The sequence below is a fragment of the Podarcis filfolensis genome, assembly GCF_964270895.1.
Source record: "Podarcis filfolensis genome assembly, chromosome: 16".
Classification (NCBI taxonomy): domain Eukaryota; kingdom Metazoa; phylum Chordata; class Lepidosauria; order Squamata; family Lacertidae; genus Podarcis; species Podarcis filfolensis.
The window spans coordinates 39,792,891-39,816,608 of NC_139620.1; the positions used below are offsets into that span (position 1 = coordinate 39,792,891).

Consider the following 23,718-nt stretch of genomic DNA (forward strand, 5'->3'; position numbering starts at 1 on the left):
CCCCCGTGGGCGGCCCCCCAGAGGGCTATTGCTCACATCCCCGGCAGCCAGAGCCACAAGCTGGGTGTATTTGTGCGATTGGCGGGCGGCGCTGGCACCCCCAGGAGGATTGACACGTCGTCGTCCCCCAGGTGCATGTCATATTGGCCGCTCCAGGTGCTCCAGCAGCTTCCTCCGCCACTGGGGGCAGTACTGGGTTTTATGGATATATAGTTGGTGAACCGCTCTGTGAGGCATTGTTGCTTTGAATATGTGTGTCGGGACCACTTGCTATTGCTGAACCACAACTCCCATCACCCCTGGATGTAGGCCATGCTCGCAGGGGCTGATGGGAGTTGTAGTCCAGCTACGGCAGGAAAGCCAAAGGTACCAACACTCTGGATGGCCATTTTTAGCTGTGATTCCTGCTTTGCGGGGGGGGGGTGGACTAGAAGGCCCTCGGGTCCCTTCCAACTCTATGATTTTCAGGAGTTAAATAATAATAATGCTAAAAATTATTATTTGTCCATTAAAAAAGGAAGGGAAAGAAGAAAAGGGGAGGTTAGGGGTAGGATGACATTAAGAAGAAGAAGAAGAAGAAGAAGAAGAAGAAGAAGAAGAAGTAGTTTAGAATTAAAAGAAAAAAGTGTGTGTGTGTAAAAATATAAAAGATTAAGAGAGAAGAAAGTATACAAGGGTAAGCATAGGAATTTAGACAAAAGTCAAGAATCAAGGTAAATAGTCAAGTGAAAAATGGAAGATGAGGTTAAAAATTCAAAAAGAAAAAATACAATTCTGTAGAATATTTGGAGCTGGTGACTTTGGATCCTTGGTGGGGGGGTGGCCTGGGATCAGAGTGGGATAAGGGAGGTGGGGGCCCCTCTGCCCCTTCTTGGCTCCCACCCTACTTTCCCTAGGCCCCACTTGGAAGCTGGCATGTAGCGCTCTGCCCTGGGCTCAGCGGTTCTCCTACCCCTTTGTCTGTCCCCTTGTTTGTTCCAGGAGTTGGGGTGGACTTTCTAGCCTTTCAGCCGTTCAGTTTGGGGGCTCCTGGTGCGATGCCATGTCCCTGGGTCCTGTTCATCAGTGGGTGGCCTGGAAGAGCACTTGAGATTGCTCCCCCAAGTCTGCCATCTTCTCCAGCTCTGATTTCATGAACATATGGAGGGCCAACGGTTCCTGACCACTGGCCTGAAAGGTTATTCCAATGGTTCTCAAAGGGTGTGGCAGGAACTCTGACAGATGCAAAAGATCAGAAATGACAAAGGCTTATTTGTGTTGATGAGGAGATAAGTTTGTCTGTCTTAAATTAGACCTAAAATTAAGGAGATTACCCAGCTAAAGCAGGCTCTCACCTCTCATACAGACTTAAGGTTCATATGTAAGAGGCTCGCTTATAATTACCGTATTTTTCCATGTATAAGACGACTCCTATTTTTTTGAACCCAAAATTAAGAAAATGAAACCCTAAAATAGAAGTGAAAATCTTGGTTGGCGGCAGCCAGTTGTTGATCTTATTGGGGGCGATTGCCCTCAAAGTTTCCAGCATGAGAAGCATGCAGTGCACCGTGGTGCAGAAGCAAAGGCAGCGGCTGGGGGGGGGGGGCACCTCACGCTCCCCCTCGGTGGCAGCTGCTGCTGCTGCAGGGAAGCAGGCTCCCAAGCAGGATGCCAAGGAAGAGCCGGGCGAAGGCAGCGACCGCTCTGCATGGGGCCATGCCGCCCAGCAAACTCAGCTGGTGGGGGCAGGGTGGGAGTCTGAGAGGGGAAGAAGGGGAAAAGGAAAGAAGGGCAAGGAGAGGCATCTGAGGCAGCTCTCAGTGGTGGCAGCTGCTCTTGACCCGGTGGTTGAGCCCGCAGGGGCTTCAGGAGGCAAGCCAGTCGCCAGCATGCAGCCCGGGGGGGGGGGACGGAGAGGGGGGGCGGCAGCAGGAGGGACCGCCTCAGCCCCCCCAAGCCAAAATCCCGGACATATGCTTAAATATTTTAAAAATTCCCCCAGGTGCCGATGTTCTGTGTACAAGACAACCCCCAATTTCTTACTAATTTTTTAAAGCAAAAAACCTCATCTTATACCTAGAAAAATACGGTATATTTTGGGAATGACTTGTGTTCTTATGCAGTTGCATTGGTTTTTACTTTCTGGATGTCTCATGATCATATTATAAAGTAGTTGTGTTCTATGTTATAAAACAAGCACTGCTAGGATTTGCTTCTTTTTGTGTTCCAATGTATTTCTTATCAATAAAAAATTCAGTGTGGCACAAGCAAATATTTATTCTGAAAGTGTAGTCCAGAGGAAAAGGTTTGAGAATCACTGGGTTATTCAGTAAACAAAATAAGTTAAAAGGTGGGTCGCTTGTATCCCCCTACAACCCTTCTAGTTTTCTGTGTTCTTGTAAAAAAAAAATTAATTGAATTTATACACCGCCCTATACCCTATACCTAAAACATTGTATTGTTTAGTTTTTTAATCTGTTCCGTCAATTTCCACTGTTCTTGTGAATGTGAAAACAGATTTGTGTGCCATCCAGGCCTGGATTGTTGATAATTGACCTGGTTGCCCTCCATGTGGGTTTTTCTGGACAGGTGTCTGGGCTCACGGCGACTATTGCAAGATCAACCCCAAGACAGGAGGCATCGTCATGCTTGGCCGCAGGTAGGCCCATCACTTTGGCGTGACCATATGTGAGGGATGCTTCGTGGCAGTGAGCAGAGGGGCTGCTGCGCACTTGTTGGCTGGGAATATAGGGACACATTGTCAGTCTGGCTCTGCTGACTGGCTGGCGTTTCTGAGGCTGGGCCAGGAAATTTCAGAGACTCCCTCCACTCTTTCCTCCCCCTCTCCTCTGTTTCAGCATCCTGTGGTCTTCGTCAGGTGGCACAACCTTTCCTTTGATGCAGGGCTGGCCCATGGCATACTGCTGCCCGAGGCAAAACAGCAAATGCCTCCTTCTCCCCCATGTCAAGTTGCATGATACCCATTTTAATGCCTAGCAAGTTGCTTTGGCATCTAAGGCAGGCTCCCAACTCTCATCAGCCCCAGCCAGGGTAGCCGATAGTCTGCTGTGGCTCTCCCAGTGCAACGGCATCTGGGAGGGCCGCAGGTTCCTCATCCTGTCTATAAAAGGCCCTTGGGTGTAGGAATGTAGGAAGCTGCCTTAGTGAATCAGGCTGCTGGTCCATCACACTCAGTATTGTGTCTGGCAGTGGCTTCCCATGGTTTGGGGAAGAGTGCTTCTTCACCCTCTTGAAGATGCCTGGGATGGACCCTGGGATCTTCTGAGTACAGGGCAGATGCTGTGCCAGGGAGCGGCATCTCTTGCTCCTGCTGTGCTACAGTCCCCATAATTCCTTGGGTAGGACGCACAGTCATTAAACCTATTAGATCTTCACAGTTCTTGTGGGCCTGTTTGTTGTTTATGTCTGTATAAAACGTTCTAATGGGTATGAATCTCTAACAAACAGCGGCCTCTTGGAATCCCAGCCTAAGGATCATTTTTTGTTGCCTATTTGACACAGTTGTTTTATTGAGAACGATGATAAATTCCCTATGTTTTGTCTCTCTTCGTCAGACTGTGATTATGCTTTAATGATGCTTTAATAATGATTATGCTTTTCCTCTGTGGTTTGTCCTTGTTTCCTCCCCCCCAGTGATGGCACACTGAATCCAAGTGGTGTGAGGTTTGGGAGTTCTGAGATCTATAACATAGGTATGCAATTTAACATTTATCCACTCTTCTTCCTCCCATTAATTACAGTATTGGCTAACTTGATTTCTCATTTTTCTATCTTGACTTCATTCAGCAACAACCCTGTGAGGTAGAGAGCAGTGTGTGGGTGCTGTAGGATTTGAAGAGGCTCAAGCAAGCCAAGTCACGATTGGCCTCATCTGTAAGGCGTAGAGTACTGGACCCTGCATGCACTCTATAAGTCTCTTAGTCTCTAAGAGTTGCCATTTCTTCACATGCCCTGCACTGTGGCTTGGTTCACACACAATGCTATGTTGTTGTTCATTTGGAATTTCCAAACCCAGCCCAGCAGACTAACTATGGCTTGTATTTTGCCAACAAATCACAATGTGAAGCCAAGGTTTCTTGTTGGTTTGAACTATGGTTTGACTTTATGGCCAAACTCAACAGTTTTGCCTAATAATGGTTTTTTTGGGCACCCCACGCCAGGCACAAAGTAATAGCAGCTAGAAATCAAACCAAGCTTTGGAGAAACAAGCTTGGCCTGTCTGCTCACCTTTTTAAAAAAAAAAATAATATTTATTAAATATTTTTTAAAACTATAAAAAAGAAAAAACAGAAAAAAGACAAAACAGAAAAATAGAAAGAAAAAATACATCCATCATTCTCAAATCTTTAACTTTCATTACCTTCTTTCTTTGACCTCCTCCTCCTCCCCTTTCTTGTATCCTGGTTAATAATTATCACAGCAAATCCTTTCCATAGTTCATAATATTTTGTCCTTACATTATCTTAATCTATTTTCATCTTGTCTTATAGCAAAACTTAAAACTTAAAACTTAAATCTTATTTTTACCAACTTCTCATAACCATATCATTAACCTAATTCTTTAAACATTTTTACTAGAACCAAGTAGTTCCATTTCAACATTTTTCTAGCATTCATCAATTATTTTAAAACAGTCCTAATGATAAAGGAAAAAAAAAGTAAAACAATCCAATCTTCATCCAGCGTCCCTTCCTCCTGGTCCCGGATTTTGTCAGTCCTTTTTGTCCCATTAATCTAGCGCATTAACCTGGTATCCTTATGTCCGAGGCCCTCAAGTCTCTTCCATGTCCCCTCCGCGACTCTTCTTCATATTTTCCTTTCACTCATGGGAACTCCAGCTTAGTAATGTTTTTGACCCTTTTCAGCAGATCAGCCCCATTTCCATAGTCCAGACTAAACTCCATGTGATATTTAAACACCTGTTTCAGATTCCCTCCAAAATTAAGAGCCCCCACAGCTCCAAACATCTGACGGCCCATTACCAGACTCAGAAAGTCCAAAGATCCCTGCATGGGAGGGTCAGTCCAACCCCCCATTTCCAAACCAAACCAGACTTTATCTTTCCAAATCTGGTTTTTTCCAAATTCATTTATCAAATCCAAAGGCTCATGATCCTGCAGGGCCGCAACTCCCTCCATTTCTGGCACCCAGGATTCAGCAGTATCCTCTTCTCTCATCTGTGCTGTCATAGCACACTCCTGTTTTAGTTCCTGGGTAGGCTCCATGTAGTTTCCTACTGCCTGTTCAAAATTTCTGGCCGCATTAGTCATCAGATCCGTCTTCTGGCTTAGCTGATCCAATAGGGCATTTATTTTACAGAAAGCACCCAACAGAGCTTCTGAAAACATTGTCCTGCAAGGTCACAAGTCCTTTTCCACGATTGTAATCTGTAACAGCTGCAAGCTCCTGAAGTTGGTTACAATTTCACAGTCTCCCTCTAGGGGGAAAACTTCTGTTTATTCTTTCTTTTAAGAACAATAGCAACAAAGTTTCTTTTTTAAGATATTCAGTCAATATTTGTTCCTTTGAAATGCGAAAGGAAACAATGGAGTCACTATGTTACTTTTCTTTAAGCTGTCTGTCAAAAACATTTGTCTCTGGTCAATGAGCTTCAAACGTCAGTCCTGACACTCCGCTCCAGGATCAGGACGGTGGAAAGTTACTTTACTTTAAACTCACTTCTGCAGGTTTAAACAGTCCAAAAAGAGATCCCCCTTCTTCTCCTGCTACCGAAGGGGGGTTCCACGATTTTAAATGCTGAAAGCCAATCCTTTAAAAGTAATTTTCTAAGCTCTAGTTTACGTTGTCTTTGCTTTATTCTGACTACAAAGAAACGGAAGGCTGACTTCCTGTTTAGACCTTCCAGTTTCAGTACCAAATTGAGGTAAATTTTGAGTCCAATTCCTCTCTACTGGCCAGTCCTTATTTAAAATCCAATTGTTCGATTTTTAAGTACTCACAGGTGATTTTAAGTACTCACAGGTGATTCTTTAGATGCCAAATTGTCCCAGGAAAAAGGCAGTGCTCTCTGGCAACAGCTATGCGGCTTCGCTCCACGGAAAAAGCAGTAGACTCACAGCACTGCACCACTTCCCCCTCTTCGCTTCGGAGCCCGTTAATGGGTTCCTTTGCGGGTTGGGGGGGCGCTAAAGGTGCCCGCCGAGTCCCATGGTCACAGGCTTCATCCGCCTGTGATTTTTAAAGGGTCCCCGCTTCGCCGTAGCGGAAACGACCCGTTTCACGCGGAGCTGGTCCCTCCAGTTCAGAGGGAGTCCGCCATTGCCGATGGCGCCACCCCGGAAGTCCTGTCTGCTCACCTAAGAAACCACTCATGCTTGGTTGCGCAAACCATGGTCAAAGTGTGCAAACAATGGCTTAGTATGATGTGTGAGTGCAGCCATTGAGACTTCCCTGAGAGGAAGCTGCTCAGACAAATAGTGGCATTTTCAGGGATGGCTGCTTGCTTTTGGAATGCCCACCCATAGGAGGCACAACTGGCAGCATCTATTTTTAGGAGCCAGGCAAAGACGTGATTTGAAGGGTGGCATTGTGCCCTCTTTTAGCAGGGGGGGATCTGCAAGTCCTGACTTTTACCTGTATAGCTGCATTTGTAGATTTCTATTGGATGTCCTTAATTGGTTTTAATGTAAGATACTTTGGGTCGCTTTGTAAAAAAAAGCAACCAACAAATATAATAAATCATCATCAGAATTTGTCCATCTCTGTATTGTCTGCTCTGACTGGCATCAAGTATTGAAGGCAATGGTTGGGAAATACTGCCCTACAAATATTTTTGGGCTTCCATCATCCCCAGTCAGCTTGACCCAACGATCAGGGGTGATGAGGGGTTGCAGTCCAAAACATCTAGAGAGCATCAGGTTGGGGAAGGCTCTTTAATATCTCAGACAGACATTCTTTCTCATCATTTGCTACTTAAGCCTTTTACCTGGAGATGCCATTGTAGATTATCTCATGAAGGAACACCTGAGATACATTTCCAAGGTCTCCTGGAACTTGGGTTTGAAAGCCACTGGGCTGCACAGGATAATTTGCAAAATTGCTTGAGGAAAACTCTTGTTCTGGGTAAATGAGAGAGGCTTCATGATTTATTGTGAAGTTTACACCCTGCCCTTCTTTATAAAATGATCCCAGGGCAGGGCACAGCCAAATGCTCATGGTTTTAAGGTCCAGAATTAAATAGCCTTATGTTGTTCCTTTACTTGGCACTCCTAAAGGAGGCTCTTAACAACATCAAAGGAGGCTTGCTCCATTACAGTGAATGGGGCCCTGCCCCACTAGGCTAGTCTGCTTTCAGCGCCCCCACCTGCCTGCTTTCTTAGCTACATTCGGTTCAGAGGGCTGGCACTGCCTGACAGCTGCCTCCTCCTTGGGCTCAGTGCTGCCCTTGGAGAACTCAGCAGGGAGGAGAAGGAAGGTGGGGACAAATCTAGAACTGGTTGTCTCTGCCTGCTGTTGCCTCTGGCGCCACCTGCTGTTAGTCTCCCTGCTTCTGCCCTACCAGTCTCAATGGGTAGCAGCCACCATTCAGCAACACTGAGTCCTTTTTTCAACCACATTTTTTTTTCTTTTAAGCCACATGGAATGAAAACACAGAGACACGTTGTGGTTGATGTCTTTATCAGCAAATGTGTGTAGCAAATCCTCATTTTGAGGGTTGCCTCAAAGGTGTGCCCGGTCCCGAGGCAGTTTGCTCTTTGCAAGAGTCCCCAGTGCCCACAGGGGCCTGGTTGTCTCTGGTGATGCCCTGTCAATGGATTCCTCTGAGGGTGCTTCACCGTCATAACTCTTGCGTGATCACAAAAGAGGTTGCCAGCCTGGTCCGTGAAGTCAGTGGAGGGTCTGCAGGAACGAGGGCAGGAAAGGGGGAGGGCAGAAAAATCAGCAGTTGAGTGAAGCATTCTACCACTGGATTTCATACTGCACCTGTGACCAGCAAATTAATCATATTTGTATTCCGCCCAGCCAGTCAAGTTCATTGTGTGGTTTACATAAGTAGTTGGGGTCTAAGCTGGGAACCGCAGCTTAAGTGACCAGAATTACTTCTTACTGTGAATACATCTTATTTTAGTCTTGTTTCATAAAATAATCAACTTTTTCCTCCCAAGGAGCTCATACATGATTTCCTTTCTCCCCTTGCCCCACTAATATTTTCTCCTCTTAACAAACTTGTGAGGTAACTTAGGCTGAGAGAGAGTGAGTGGCCATTCTTGCTGAGTGGGATCTCTTCAGGCCTAACCAGACTCTCTAACTACTACTCCATACCAATTAAGAATCTAAAAGCCTCATCTGCCCTATACATTTAAAGAGGCACTATCCTGCTTTGAACAGTCAGGGCTTCCCCCAAGAATCCTGGGAACTGCAGTTAGTTAAGAGTGCTGAGACCATCCGTTCCCTCTGTACGAAGGAAAATGGGGACAAAACTAGACCAAGTTGGCTGTGCCTGCCATTGGCTCTGGTGCCATCTACCTGGTTAAAGTGTCAGCTGCCCCTGCAAGCCACCATGGCCTGGCTTTATAATGGGCACATATTTACTATTCCCTGCCGCAGGGGCGCAAATAAGTCTAAGCCAACATTTCCTTTGTCTCTTCAGTGGAAGCTTTTGAGGAGGTTTCGGACAGCCTCTGCGTCCCTCAGTACAACAAAGATGGCGAAGAAAGGGTGATCCTTTTCCTAAAGATGGCCACCAACCAGGAGTTCAGCCCAGATTTGGTGAAACGCATCAGGGAGGCGATCCGCGTCGCACTCTCTGCCCGGCATGTTCCCAGCCTCATTCTGGAAACTGAAGGCATTCCGGTATGTCAGCACAATCCTTTTTTCTTACTACTTGCTGCTGCTATATATATATATTTTATTGTTACATTGGAATAGTCATTAGGGAGCACTTGTCATCTCTCTTCAAAGCCCCCACATGCCTGGAAATTTTAGTCTCTTATTTTTTAATTTAAAAAGTGGAGTGGAGTTTTATAGTTTTTCTGTGTTGCTTAGCAACTTGTGTGTGCTTTTCTTCCTGAATAAGCCTTTTCCTCTTTTTCCTCCTTTTTTTAAACAGCAAAAAAAGAATCCCCTAATAAACACCTCTGTTTGGTTTATAAATATACATGCGTCCTGTTGATATACTGAGAACTCTTGGGTGTTGTTGATAAGTATAAAATGACATGATTGCCTTTCTGGTGTGCCAAAAAGCTGCTCCCCACAAAAAGCATTTTGGATAGTTCTGTTCTCTAAAATGATAGGTTTTTGATTTGTTTTGCAATAAGTCTCGCTTAAAAAAAACCAACCACCTCAAAATATCTTGCAAAGCTTGTGACCTAATTTTTTCACAAGGCTCGCAGAGACAGGTAAGGCCTGTGAAGGAAGTTCTTCTGACTTTCATGAGCAGGAACGTAGGAAACTGTCAGATCACTAGTCCATCAAGCTCAGTATTCTCCGCATAGAGTCTCCAGGGTTTCAGGCAAGAAGTCTCTCCCAGCTCTACCTGGAGATGCCGAGAATTGAACCTGGGACCGTCTGCATGCAAGGTGGATGCCGTGCCCCTGAGCTACGCCCCTTCCAGTGATAGCCTTGTTCTCCGTGACTTTGTCCAAGCTATCACTGCCTCCCGTGGAAGCAAATTCCATTGTTTCAATTATGCACTGTATGACGAAGTACTACTGTTGCCTGTCCTAAATCTCCCAACATTCAGCTTCATTGGATGGCCCCAAATTTCAAGCTGTGTACACACGACACCTTTTAAACCAGATTCAAAGCACTTTTCCCCCCTCAAAGAATTCTCGGCAGAGAGGTAAAATTCTCACTGATCCTTAACTAATTATGGGGTCCAGAATTCTTTGATGGTGTTTTAATGGTATAGTGTGTATGGAGCCCTAGGGTAATGACTGAGGGAGAAGAGCAGTATTGGACAGACTTTAAAAATGATGTTGAGTTAATCACTCATGGCTTCTCATATATATGTGTGTGTGTGTGTAAGTGTGTAAGTGTGTAAGAGAGGCAGAGATTTCACACGTGGCTGAATCCCAACCTGTTGCATTTGGGAAGTTGCTGGACTGCAACTTGCATCCTGCCTTCCCCCTGGCCCATGGAGTAAGTTTGTTCGTTTATAGAAGCATTTATTATACTGCCGCCATATTAAAGATCTTGGTGTACAATAAGCGAAACACCATTTAAAAGCAATATAAATAATAATTAAAGTGGCTGGCTAATTAATCAGTATGAAAAAGTCTCCAATAGAGGCCTGGAAGTCAAGGAAGCAAGGATGCCTCCTGCCACATCTCTGCATGAACCGCGTTCCATAGCATGAGGCCAGCAGCACCAAATGCCCCACTTCCAGTTGAGGCCAGTCGGGCCTCTTTAACATGGAGGGCAACTAACAGCACTCCTCAAGATGATCTTGGTGATCCAGCAACTTCTGCAGGGCACCACGTTGGTCTAGCCAGTAGGTACTTTAATGGGGTTGTTATAGTGTCTTGCCAGCCTGGGGCGAGCTGATGAGTGTGGCAGAATCGCTCACCCACATTATAGAAGCCATTGTCTTCAGCTTTTTGGTACCAGCATGTTTTTCTTTAAGCCACACTTTGCCCCAGCCGGCCTCCCTGAAAAGCAGCAGCAAAGGCCCAGTGTGTGGGGTGGGTCTGGTCCTCATCTCTGGTTGTATGCTCCCATCCCTCTGCAAAAAAAGCTATGGAAGATCAGCTTCAAATGGCTCCATAAACTGAAAGGAAAAAGTAAAAGGAGGCTTTGGGGTGTTTATATGACAGCTGGTTACCTAGGAGTCCTAGTTTAGATCATTAAGTAGCCAACACTCTGAAGGTATGTATAACTGAATTCTAATCACATTTTGAGGTAAAATGGAAAGCGCTCAGAGCTGCATTCTTGCTTTCCTCCCATTCTTTTTGTTTGTTTGTTTTGTTTCCTGCCTCTCTCCTTGGACCTACGCTTTTTTTGTCAAATATAACTCCTGGAACTGCAAAAAAGTATTTACCTGCCACTGACCTCCTTTTTGGGAGCAGAGAGCTTACTGTTTCTTTGTGAGCCAGTGTGTAGGAAGAGTGTGGACTTTCCAGAGGCATCTGGATGGTGACTGGGAGAGAACTGGATGTGGGATGCAGAACTTTTAACAATCTGCATCCCAAACAAGAACATTTATTGCTGGTTAGCCAGTCAGGCCTTTTGCATACACAGGCAATGCGATAGGTATTACGAAACACTTGGAACCATAATACAGTATAATTAAAATGATACCATTGCAGTAACTCAGTTACATATATTAACTTGTGATTTGGTGTCTTGGAGGCATGAGCACAGCATCACCGTTTGCCTAGCAGTGTCTGCTAGGCATGATGGCCAAATTCTCCCTCCGCAGCTGGAGGCAGCGATGCTTCAGATGTTTCTGGAAACTGCAGTAGGAAGGAGGGCTCTTGTGGTCATGTTCGGGTTTCCCCCAGGCATCTGGTTGGCCGCTGGACAAGGAGGGCCATTGGCCTAAGGCAGCAGGCAATTCTTATGTTCTTATCTGCTTAATTTCACAGTACACAATAAATGGGAAGAAAGTTGAAGTTGCTGTCAAACACGTTATCGCCGGGAAGGAAGTGGCTCAGCGGGGCATCTTCTCCAATCCAGAGACCCTGGACCTTTACCGAGACATTCCTGAGCTCCAGAACTTCTGAAGGAACCTGCCTTTCCCCCATCTCTGTGTTTGTGTGCGCGTGTGTGCGTGTATGGTTTTGTACTGTGTATATAATATGTATATGGACGCTGTATGCAAAAGAAACTATTTAAGCAATGGTGTTTCTTCTGAAAAAGGAGAAACACTGTTTTGATTTGCCAAGTGCTTCGTGAAAAGGCTTCTGGAAGGGCAGCCCTGCAAATTTTGGTGTATCGGCGTTGCTTTCCTTCCAGCCTAGAAGATCTAGCTTGCCTCTTTTTAGATGCAGCTGGGTACAGAGACTTTTTAAATGATCCACACTAAAAAAATGTGTCTTCTGGTTTGAATTTTATCTTTTAAAATCGAGGCAATAGGGTGGTAGGCATATATACCATTTGATTATGGTTGGAGGTGGGGCACCTGTTTCCCCCGAGATGCTGTTGGACTCCAACTCCCATCAGCCTCAACCAGCATGGCTAATTGTCAGGGATTATAGGAATATAGGAATTGTAGTTCAGCAGCATCTGGAGGGCTGCATGTTCTCATTCCTGGTTTAAAACTGCCCAAGATTCTAGGAAACTACTGGTGGCTTTTCAGTGGGCATGTTTCTCATGCTTGCCGCTGTTCTTCACTTGAGGTTTTTTGGGCAATGGGGATGTTGAGTGTGATAGAAAGAGTGCATTCTCAGTGGTGATAGTGCCCAGTAGGCTTAGAGAGCAGCATTCTGAAGAACTGGGGGTGTTTTCCTTAGACCACATCCCCCAATCCTCAACAGGAGTCAGGGGATTGATCTGTCACTGACAATTGCATGTGGGAAGGATTCCCAGATGCAAGGAAGTGCTCACAACAGCCGGATTCACTTTATTTTTACTTATTCTTTTTTAAATAAAGAGATTGACTTCTGGGTCTGTGTTTAAAACTTTTTTTATTTTTTAGAAATACCTCTTTTTAAGATTAGCTTTTAAGACTACTTTTGGACTACTGCTTCCATCGGAACCAGCCAGAAAAACACCTGGAGGGCACCAGTTTGGCAAAGTCTGTTTTGGAACAGAGCACAGATTTGCTGCCGCTGTTTGAAATAATACTTGACTTTCCTGCTAAAATATGAAAGGTTGCAGCCCTCATTTAGACACATCTTGCAACCAGTGGAACCGGCTAGCAGTGACTAGCAGATAGTTCCATCAGTTCCCCGGGACTTTGGGTTGGCACCAGGATTTCAATGCCTCATCTTCCCAGCCCTCAAACAATCTCTTTTGGAGAAAGGGGAGATGCTGGAATTAGAAGCATGACTATGCACTTAGTTTCCTGAAACAGTTTTCCTGGTTTAAAATTTTATACAGATCTGAAGAAAGCAGGTCAATGTGATTTTCATGCACAACCCATTGTGGATCCTGAGCGTGGAAGTAAACGGCAAAGTCACTAATCTTTTACATCCCCATTTTTAACTGTGTGTGGGCTAAAGGAGGACATTGTCACCAGTGAAGGTCAGTGTGGTGGATGCTGATGGATGCCAGCTCCCCTCAGCCCAGCCTGCGTAGCCCAGTGGTCAAGGGTGATGGGCGCTGTGGTCCTTGCAACATCTGGAGGGCATCACATTGGCTCTTGAACCTTTTCTTCCACACTGCCAACAGCAATGGTAGCTTTGGCAGAACACATCCCATAGAGACTTTGGATACTTAGCCCCCATTTGCCTGTGTTGGTTTACAAGTAGGGCCCAGGAAATTGGGTGTGTAAGCAGGAGAGTGCTGGCAGAACCTCTCTTCCATTAGCTGCTGGTGGACTTGGAAAGGAAGCTTGAGAGCCCTTTATCTTAAAATCAGGTCACAACCACACCATCTGTTTAAATCACATGGCTTCCCCCAAAGAATTCTGGGAACTGTAGCTTTGCAGGGGGAGTATGTGAATGCTCCTGGGATTACTTGCGCTGGAGAGAAGCCATGAGCTTTAAATGGTTGTGACCTTGGCTTTCGTGGGAGAAAACGGGAGAAGAGAAAAATAGGTGTGGAGAGTCCATGAGATTAAGGCTTAACACCAGGGCCAGAAGAGAAGCCCTTTCGTGGGCTGGATTGAGTATACAGGCTGCCGGCTGCCTATCCTGTGTCCCAGAAACTCCCAAGACCTTTGTGTTTGGTGGCCAATATGAGTAACTTCCTTTCTTTAAAATAATAACCCTACTGTGTGATCTTTTGGGGGCGTGAGGGGGGAGGTGGAAGGAACTGTTTCTTGGTGCTTTGTAAAGGGATTTCCCCCCTAATAAAACAAATTGTTACTTGTGTATGGAAAACAACTAAACAGATTTTTTATGGTCCATTGTGTTTTTCATAATGGAAGATGTAGTTGTGTGAACTCGGCAAGAAAGAAAGGTTTGGTGCTTCAAAAACTCCTGTGTTATTTGGAATGATTGGTGAACAAATTCTGTCTTGGATCCCTCCCCCCTTTTTAAAATCACGTTGAGTGATCTCAGTGATGCTTTAAGGAATTTAAACTTAATAAAACTGCAGAATAAATTCTCATCTTTATTGTGGAGTGAATTGATCATATTAGTGTTACTTTGTAAGGAGCAGAGGTCAGTAAATCCAAAAGCGTTTGCTGGCATAGGTTCTATGGCAGCCCCACTTTTTAAAAGAACTATGTACATACATATATACTGGGATTTTACTTATACCCATTGTGTATTGGTCCCAGGAACTTGGTTGCTCCAGCCTTTGCCAACCCAGTGCCATCACCCAATACATCTGAAGGGCATTGCGTTGGCAAAGGCTGACGTACAGGACATTCCCATCTCATCAGAGTTCAAGATGGTGGCCGTAATTCTAAATGGCTGCTAAAAACCATCCCCACCTCACCCTGCTTTTGAAGCCAATATATCAGGAAAGATTGGCGACAGAACCTTGAAACAAAAACTGAACAAAAGTTGGCATCTTGAGTATTTTGTTGGCACAGAACTGGCCGCAGGAACAGAATAACTAACTGTCCAAGCAAAGGTTAAAGTAAACAGTTGAAAATGCAGGGGAAATGTTTTCATTTTCAGTCAAAATCAGGCACTAGAAATTAGGGGCCAAGGGGGCTGACCTACAACCTGCCATGTTGGATATATTGCTATGGTTTGGTTGTAAGTGGTAGAAGACCCTGTGGGAAATAGACATTATTTTGAGGGGAGAACTGGACACTTGGGGATTCAGGGCTACAATGGACAGGTGTGTAGGGGAATCCCTGAAGAGATAAATTTGAAATCTACCCCTCCAATCACTCAGGAGTCTAATAAAACAATATTTATTTACCTTGGAAGAGTTAAACGCTGTGAGCCACTTCAGGAACAATTATGTAACATTTAATGGGAAAATTAGACAACACTTTGCAATGACCCAACTTGAAACTCCTGCTAGTTTCCTGGCAACTGGGGGTTTGATTACTCAATGAATAATGTCGGTTAACTGTCGCCAGTTTAATAACAGTTTCTGTCATAGGACTTTTCAGAGTCTCAGAGCCTCCACTCTCCTTTCTGCTCTACAATCTCTTCCCTTCTTCCCTCCTCTTCAGCTTCTCCACACTGCTGCTTCTCCTAGTCCAGGCAGGGTTTTGTTTTTGTTTTTTGTATCCTGGGGGCCACATTCCCTCCTGGACAGCCTTCTGAGGGCCATGTGCTGGTGGTGGGTGGGGCCAGTCAAAAGTGGGTGGAGCAAGAAACGTAAATGTTGCCCCGTACAGGAGGCCAGTTTCTCCACACACTCAAAGCTCCCTTCTCTGTCCTCCATGGAGGCGATTCTCTCCGTTCCGTGCCCACCACACATTCAGAGGCCCCCGGAAGCAGGCATTGCATCGTCCTTGCAGAAGGAAAGGAGGTTTCATCACAGAGCCTTGAGAAGGGGGGCAAAAGTGAGGGGGCACAATAAGCTGGGCTGCTGTCCCTTACAGGGATCAGATCTGCAACCTTGACACTATCAGCACCACACTGTAGCCAACTGAGCAAGGTGCTCTTTATTGTGCATGATTTGTCAGGGTGGTTATACATGATTCTGCTTTCAGTAACGCTGGCACATGCAAACGTTTTGGGGCAGGCATATGGCTTCATTTCCAGTCAGTGTGTGTCCCATAACTTCCTCCTGAAATTCTGTATCTTTTCAGAACATACATATTCTGGGGTTGCTTTTTTTTTTGTCCTGATGTTGTTGCCTCTCCAGACCCCAGTAACACTGCGGCAGTATCACCGAACAACTAATAAAATGGAATAATTTGCACACTCTCCTGCTTAAATCCAGCACTCGTGCATTATTTTTGCTGCACAGCACCTCCACAAAAATCGCCAGTCTGGAAAAACCCTAATATTGCAAATAAAGACACCATAAATCCGTGGGGTTGCTGTTGTTTCATTTCAAAGGTGAGATACCTTTGCAATGTGATGGCAGTTGTGGGCAGTCCTACTGCTCAGAAAAAGAGGGATAGATTCAGTTTTGACAGTGTCCCTTCTATATTTTCTAATTTATGCATGTAAGACTGCAGGTTTTGTTGGAAGTTGATCAATGCCATTTTATTATAAAATCAATAAAATATTCTAAAAAGAGAGAGGTGCTGAGTACACCCCGGTCCATGCAGATGGTATTCCTGCCTGGGGCATCAATGGTGCTGGTGTCATCTCACCTGCCCCTCCACAAACCTGCCCGTGACGAAGTTCCTCCAAAGCCTTGCACCCCCAGTTCCTTCTCCAGCGTTCTTAAAGGTACATGTATTCCTCATAAATTCTTTAATTCGTGCAGAATGACTGGCATTTACAAAGCACTGTGATCTTTATTAATTAGCAAATATGGAATAGTACATTAATTTGGTAGTTTGTTAAGAGTCACTGGGAATTGTAGCTCTGCTTGGGGTAAACTTTACTGCCCAGAATTCTTTCAGGGAAAGAATGTACTTTGAATATTCTTTCAAGGCCTAATGGGTACATAGCCTAGGGATGGAGGGGGAAAAATTTTCAATTCTGCCCCCCGCCGGCAGCACTGGTTCCAGTCCCGCGGGGGCGGGCGGAGCCCCGATCCGCGCGCGGCGCCGCGCCTTCCCGCCCCTCGGAGGACGGGCCAGGCAGCCGGCCGGGGCGCGCCCGAGGCCTTTCCCGAGGGGCTCCGCGGAGGGTCCGCTTTTCTGCCGGCCGGGGGGGGGCGGAGGTCGCGGGGCAAGCGGAGAGTCTTTGCCGACCTGGACCTGGCGGATTTCTGCCTGCCTGCCTGCCTGCCGCCGCCGCCTTCTGCTCCCCTCCCTTCTCGGCTCTCTGGGAGGATTGCAGCGGCCCACCCGGGACGCGCAGAGCCTTTTCTCGCAGGTTTTTTCGAGGGTTTTGTTTTTCTGTCCTGAGCCTGCTCACCTGGAAGCAGCTGGGGAAATTTAGGCTTGGCTGACAGCTTGCAAAAAGGTAACACTGATTTATCATTTTATTTATTTCTTATAAAAATACATCATGAAAAATTTAAAACAAGTTAAAAACAAAAGGAAATTAAAAACAGACACGAGTAGCCGATGCTTGGAGTCATGCTGTTAATTATCTGTATAGGCCTGGCAGAAAAGTTTTTAGCAGGTGTTTAAAAGTTGGCACAGGAGGTGCCTGCTGACTCTCCAGTGACAGAGAGTTCCACCGGACTGGGCCAATGACACTTCCTTATGGACTGCTGTACTGGGCAGTCTAAAAGAGACAAGGCTTCATGACAGCAGGACATGTAGTACAGCACAGTCTCCAGGGAAGGAGCGCCAGACCTTTATTTAGAAGTATGTCAGCCAGGATTGGCGATGAGGCATCACACTTTGTAGTTACTTGCACAAAAATGAACTTTTGGGTGGACGTGATGGTGGGGCATCTCATGGGGCAGAAGTGTGCACACTTCAGTTCTGTATTAAAGCTTAATAAGCAACTAGGAACCACATTCAGCCACAGGGTTTTGAAGTCAGGCTTGCCTCTTTTTTAACCAGAGTAGCCCACCACACAACAACCCTGCTTTCCTGCCCAGGTGCTAGATCAGCCGACCGATGCCCCTTTAGGTGGTACTCAGGCAATCCCTGCTCTTTGTTGCTAATAGTCAACTGCTTGTAAACGATGCTAATTGAGACTTCCTTTGGCGGTTGGGAGCAGCTCCGTGGCCCACCTGGTTTCACAATGAGACTCTTGTGTGGTCCACAGCAGCTGATCTGTGTGGTTGAACTTGCACCATGCCAGCTGGGGGAAGGAGCTCTTCTGCTCTGCACCCAGAAAACTCAAAACCTGAAGATCTGTAACTGCCTCTTGCTTGTTTTCATCATTTTTCTTTTCCATCAGTTTCTTCAACCAGCTGGGAACGTGGAGGCATCCGTGTCAGTTTGCATCAGCAAATGTTTAGGTAGCTGGGCAGCCACTTGCCTTTATTCCGATGCTCTTGGGGCAGAAATAGTTAGAGAAATGTCAGCTAAGGAGAAAAGAACATAGTTGTGGTGAGTGGTGACTGAGGGAGGGGGTAAGTGAGTGCAGATTATAGGAGCAGAACTAGGAGCTTGCGTGTGCCTCTGAGAGAGGGATTCTGATCCAGAGCTTCATGTCTTTTGCAGTACACAGATGGAGCTCTTGTGCAAGTAAGTCTTCCCACTGATTTTACTTGCAAGGCACAGTTCCATGTGAGCCATGGAAGGTGTGCATTACACTATGGTGAAATCATAGGTATAACCTCACTTGCACGAAACACCGTTTGTGAATTGGATTCCGCTCCATCCCACTAAGAGTCCTAGTTTTGGGCCAACTGCCTCTATGTCTTCAGTTGTGTCTTTTTACAGTCATGAGAACTACTCATTTGCTTCTTATGTGTCTGGTGGGTTGAAAGTGGCAGTTCTTGGAATCTGATGCCTGCATGGAGCTAGTCATGTTGGCTCACCCAAAATGAATGCCCCCTTAGTGTAGAAACACTGAGAAATTATGTCCTGGTAAAAACAATAGCAAGGGCTTTAGGAAGACAACTTACAAGGGTGTTGAGGTAATAAGCAGGTCTGCAATATTTAATTGATTAATCTAACCAATTAAAAAAACCCTTTGATTACATAGTGTTCTGTGATTAATCTGTAGCAGATTTGATTACATAGTGCTCTTTGATTAATCTGTAGCAGATTTGACATACGTATAATCTTAACAATATGAAGTACCCATAAAACTGAATTTGGCAACTACTGTTTCCCTCTCTTCAGCAAGGAACTGTGTTGTTGCTTCAGCATTATTTTTGCTCAGATTCAGATTTGTTCAATTAATTTGCTGAAACTCATACTATTTATTTGCTAAGATTTCTTTAATCGGATTGACAGCCCAAGTAATCGGGTGTGGGGTTGTGTGATTTTATCAAGGTAGTAGGAATCCCACCTGTGCTCATAATATTTCAAACAGAACAGATTGTGTGCTCACTTGCTTAACTTAATACAGAGCACATGGAAAAGTAACCTCACAGTTGTCCTCCATCTTTGTCATGTAGGGGTTCAGTTCTCCGACGTTAGCTGAGATGCAGACCAGGATGAGAAGATTCTCGGTGTACATCTTACCAGCTCTAGTACTTGCATGCTTGGTCTACTTAAGGAGAGATGCCAAGCTGGTTGCGTCTTTGGCAAACAGAGAACTGCGCAGGCCAAACGTGAGCGTTCCCAAGCTGGTGAAATCAAGCAAATGCTTGCCAGACATGATGGTCGCGAATTCCTTTCCCTCCCTCCCTGAGGTTCACCGTGTTTTCTTAACCTATAAACACTGCCGGAATTTCTCGACATTGCTGAAGCCCTCCAGATGTGCTGCAGAGACCTTCCTCCTGCTAGCAATCAAGTCCACCCCTGTGAACATAGACCGCCGCGCAGCCATCAGGAGCACCTGGGGGAAGGAGGCCATTATTGGTGGGAAATTGGTGAGGCTCCTGTTCTTGCTTGGCCGCTCAGAGATCAAAGTTCAGGCTCACTCCCTCCACCAGCTTTTGGCCTATGAAAACCTAGAGTTTGACGATATCCTCCAGTGGGATTTTGTTGATAACTTCTTCAACCTGACACTGAAGGAGCTGCATTTCCTTCGGTGGGTGGCAGAGGACTGCCCCCATGCCTGCTTTGTGTTGAAGGGCGATGATGATGTCTTTGTGAACACATACAACATTGTAGAGTTCCTTGAGCATCTGGACCCTGACAAATACCTTTTTGCTGGGGATGTCATCAGCAAAGCCCGGCCAATCAGGAACACCAACACCAAGTATTTCATCCCAGAGTCAATGTATCCGGCATCCTTCTATCCACACTATGCTGGGGGCGGCGGCTATGTCATGTCACGGCTGATGGTGCAGCAGCTGCAGGTGACAGTTGAGGACACTGAGTTGTTTCCAATAGATGATGTCTTTGTTGGGATGTGCTTGGCCAAAATGGGGATCATCCCAATGCACCATCCTGGCTTTAAGACCTTTGGAATCCAGAGGCCCTTTAATCCCTTTGATCCCTGCCTGTACAAAGAACTGATGATTATACACAAACTGAACCCAACAGAGCTGTGGGTCATGTGGACGTTGCTGAAAGACGACAACCTCCGATGTGCCACGTCAGTAACTCAGAAACTATAGGATAGATTAGGATGTGTCTGGTGCAGTAAAACTACCAGACTGAGACTTTGATAGGAGCTGGCTTAAATTGATATAAACAGATATCTTTCCTTTTTTTTTTTTTAGATTGTTTATTGTAGAATAATTTTATTGCACTGATTTCCCACCCCCCACCCCCGAAATTGTTTACAGATGTCCTCAAAAGTTAGCAACCTGCCATGCCCAGAGGCAGCTGCTGCGGAGGAGTGGGGGGGGGGAGGGTTTGCTTTCATGCTTTTCCTGGTAGCATCTTCTCCCTGGTACTGGAGTAAATGGCTGTGGCCAGGCTCTCCCTGCATCCTAAAATAAAGTCGTCTCTTGTTTCTGTTTCTTTGGTTACCTGCTGCACCAGCTTCACCTTGACTGGAAGTACTCATCAGGAGTACATTGGTCCATAGAGATAAAAAACTTCAACTTGAGAGAAAACATAAAAAAATCGTATTTTCTCTGTTGAAGCACTACGGTCAAAGGTAAAGCAACCAGTGTAATACTTTTGGCAGTCTTTGTAAATGTCTCACTAGCGAATATGTGAAGTCTCAAATATTCTGGTGGAATGTTGGTTGCAGGATGTGGTCTGAGGGCACACAAAATGGAGCTACGCAGGTTCAGTCTGTTCAGTGCCTGATAAGGCTATCCAAGACTACCAGCCATAATGACTATGTTCTTCCACTATTGTCAGAGGAAACGTCCCTCTCAGCACCAGTTGCTGGTACTTACAGATGAGGAGACTGCTATGGTACCCAGGTTCTGCTCATGGGCTTCCCAGAAGAGCAGGATGCTGACCATTGCCCTGGTCCAGCAGACTCTTCTTATAAGCAGAGAGCACCAGTGGATACCCTGGGTTGCATGATGGTGAAAGGCAGGATGTTTTCTTTAACAGAAAAAGCACAATTAATAACATTCCCCATCAGACTAACCCCAGGGTGTGTCTTCTTCTAATCTGGCATCAAGACATGTCTCCTCTACACAGGTTTAGATCAGTTTAAAACATGTTTAATCATTTTCATGGCTTCCAGACGAGGGATGAGTTTGTAAAAGTACAAATCCCATAATTCTCAGGGAGAGAGGACCCACAACAGCTAAACTTGTTAAAATGTGTAGTGTCGCTAGATCACTGGAGTCTCCTACAGTAGCAAGCCACCCTGGCCTTGGCGTAAAGTCCAGGGGTATTTTGAGCTGTTCTCCAAACTCAGGTGCTTCTCTTCCCAATTTGAGGGCCCTCCAGATGTTTGCACTTCATTAGCAGTAGACAGGGGTCAAGGAAGATGGGGCTGTAGTTAAGCATCTGGAGGAAGGCAGGTGCAGAGTGCTTCACTAGGCCTGGGTAGCTGGACTCTGAAGATAGAAACCCCGAATCGTCTTTTACGGTAACCTCTGTATTAACCTAAGGGGTAAGTCACTGTGCTGTAACCAAATACATGTTGCACAATATATTCATGCCTAACCAAGAGCCATAACATGTCTTCATGGTTTTCATGTTTCAGTAGGCATTTTTCTCACTGGAATTTGGGCAGGAAAAGGAACTGCAAATAACCCTGGCTTGCTTCGTTTCCTTCCCTTTCACACCAATGCTGAATTATTTGGAAGAATAGGGGTTGAACTCCCATGCGACAACAGAGAAAAATGGATAGAAGAAATGTCTATGCAGCATTTAAAATTAAAGATTGCAGGGAGACGGGGAACAGAAAATGGGCAATGCAGCTGATCACCTGCATGTGTGAAGTGTCTCCAGGTGACCAGCTAGTGGTGGGGGGGAAGATGTTAATAAATTGGAAAACCGTGTTTTTCCTCTTCTCCCCATCACCCATTTTTTAGTCTTGTCCATAAATTTACATAAACAGGCTAAGTGAACAGGCTAGTAAAGATGCTAATGGGCAGGTAACTTTCCTGGGCTTAGTTGTAAGGGTGATGTGCATTACAAGCACACATAGACACATCTTTTCATATTATTATTGTTGTACAAATTTCTGTATTGATTTTTAAAAAATATTATTATGCAATGTCATCAGCTAAGTTGGATTCTCCCCTTCTTACATTTTCTCAAGCTGCATCTTTTGCATTCCCCTCTCCTGAAAATCTCTGGGCCTTCCATGCTGCAGTTTTTGTTTTGATGGACTGCCTTGTCGTCTCCAAAAAAGCATAATGCATTGTCAAACAGCAGAAATCCAAATCATTGCTGACAAGGCCCACAAGTCCTGGCTGTTCCTTTTAGCATAAAGGTTAAAGGGACCCCTGACCATTAGGTCCAGTCATGGCTGACTCTGGGGTTGCGGCGCTCATCTCGCTTTATTGGCCAAGGGAGCTGGCGTACAGCTTCCGGGTCATGTGGCCAGCAGGACTAAGCCGCTTCTGGCGAACCAGAGCAGCGCACGGAAACGCAGTTTACCTTCCCGTCGGAGCGGTACATCTTTATCTACTTGCACTTTGACATGCTTTCGAACTGCTAGGTGGGCAGGAGCAGGAACCGAGCAACGGGAGCTCACCCCGTCATGGGGATTCAAACCACCGACCTTCTGATCAGCAAGTCCTAGGCTCTGTGGTTTAACCCACAGCGCCACCCGCATCCCACCTTTTTTTTTTTTTTTTTAGCATACCTTTCCTATATTTAAAAAAAGAACTGACTACTTTCTTTTCTGATGCAATCTGATTTATGCTTCCCTAAAGTTGGGAGCTGGTGGGTGGAGAATAGAACATTAAATTTAGTTTGCAATCTATGAGAACGGTGTCTTTCTTGGGGAGGCATAGATGTGTGATTATTTTTGCAATTATTTTTGCTGTAATTGATAGCAAGGGGCATTCAATTATGGTGGTATGAAGAGGAGATGAAAGGACGCTTGTGGTGTGTCTATTGAGCCATGATGTGTGTAGCAGTGAGAAGTGAATGTTTGTGTGCAACAGTTCCATCTGACCACAGGAAGTGATTTGCCTTTACAAAAAAGCCTAGCCCGCCTTTCTTTCTTCACTTTTGGCATTACCTGGCTCACATAGCATTCCAAAGGGTTCTCTTCACTTTGTGTTTGAGCAAGTTAAAACCCACTTCTATATCTCATAAGCTCCAAGCTATGTAGAGGTATATTTGATTTGAAACACAGTTTTGTTGGAGTTAGATTAAATGCACTTATGAGTAAGTCATACTGAATGTGCAAGATTACACTGAAAATTTTAATCACTTGTCTCGAAAGGTGCCTTTTAGTAGTGTGATAGATGCTGCACAACCTATTCTCCCCATCACCTTTTGAATTTTTTACTCCATAATGTTAGGACAACAGATTATTCCCATTGCTGGGTGCAGCTATCTGAATTGAGTGATTAAATTATTGTTGTTGTTGGTTGTGGTTGTGGTTATGTATTGAGACACCCTTGTGCGACTTCAGCTACTGTGTGCTAGCATGTAGATCACCTGTGCCATATTGGGACGATTGTCTGCATAGTCCACTATTAAGAATCTGCCTTTAGCTACAG

General features: G+C 45.4%; 2 protein-coding genes and 1 long non-coding RNA gene across 4 annotated transcripts in view; 2 read left to right on the plus strand and 1 right to left on the minus strand.

Annotated features, from left to right (window-relative positions):
* The window catches only part of AACS (acetoacetyl-CoA synthetase), a 56,453-nt gene extending 42,278 nt beyond the window's left edge, over positions 1–14,175 (plus strand). The window contains exons 15-18 of the mRNA XM_083590136.1: positions 2,569–2,638; positions 3,634–3,692; positions 8,612–8,814; positions 11,547–14,175. Of these exons, the coding sequence (XP_083446262.1) occupies positions 2,569–2,638; positions 3,634–3,692; positions 8,612–8,814; positions 11,547–11,684 (470 nt within the window). The 3' untranslated portion in view covers positions 11,685–14,175. The remainder of the gene's footprint in view (positions 1–2,568; positions 2,639–3,633; positions 3,693–8,611; positions 8,815–11,546) is intronic.
* On the minus strand, positions 3,699–11,540 carry LOC310751449. The gene is made up of 3 exons (XR_014542509.1): positions 10,529–11,540; positions 6,318–7,860; positions 3,699–4,227 (listed from the first exon to the last, which is right to left on the minus strand). It is a non-coding gene; the product is annotated as an uncharacterized lncRNA (long non-coding RNA).
* Positions 14,176–14,710: 535 nt separating the features above from the next.
* Positions 14,711–21,704, plus strand: B3GNT4 (UDP-GlcNAc:betaGal beta-1,3-N-acetylglucosaminyltransferase 4). 2 transcript variants are annotated; one of them, XM_083590468.1, is made up of 3 exons: positions 14,711–15,504; positions 17,958–18,018; positions 19,129–21,704. In XM_083590468.1, the coding sequence occupies exon 3, from the start codon at positions 19,156–19,158 to the stop codon at positions 20,236–20,238; it is 1,083 nt and encodes a 360-aa protein (XP_083446594.1). In that variant the 5' UTR covers positions 14,711–15,504; positions 17,958–18,018; positions 19,129–19,155; the 3' UTR covers positions 20,239–21,704. The 2 variants fall into 2 exon arrangements, with proteins under 2 accessions (XP_083446594.1, XP_083446593.1); XM_083590467.1 differs by lacking the exons at positions 14,711–15,504; positions 17,958–18,018 and adding an exon at positions 16,914–17,063.
* Positions 21,705–23,718: the final 2,014 nt, after the last annotated feature.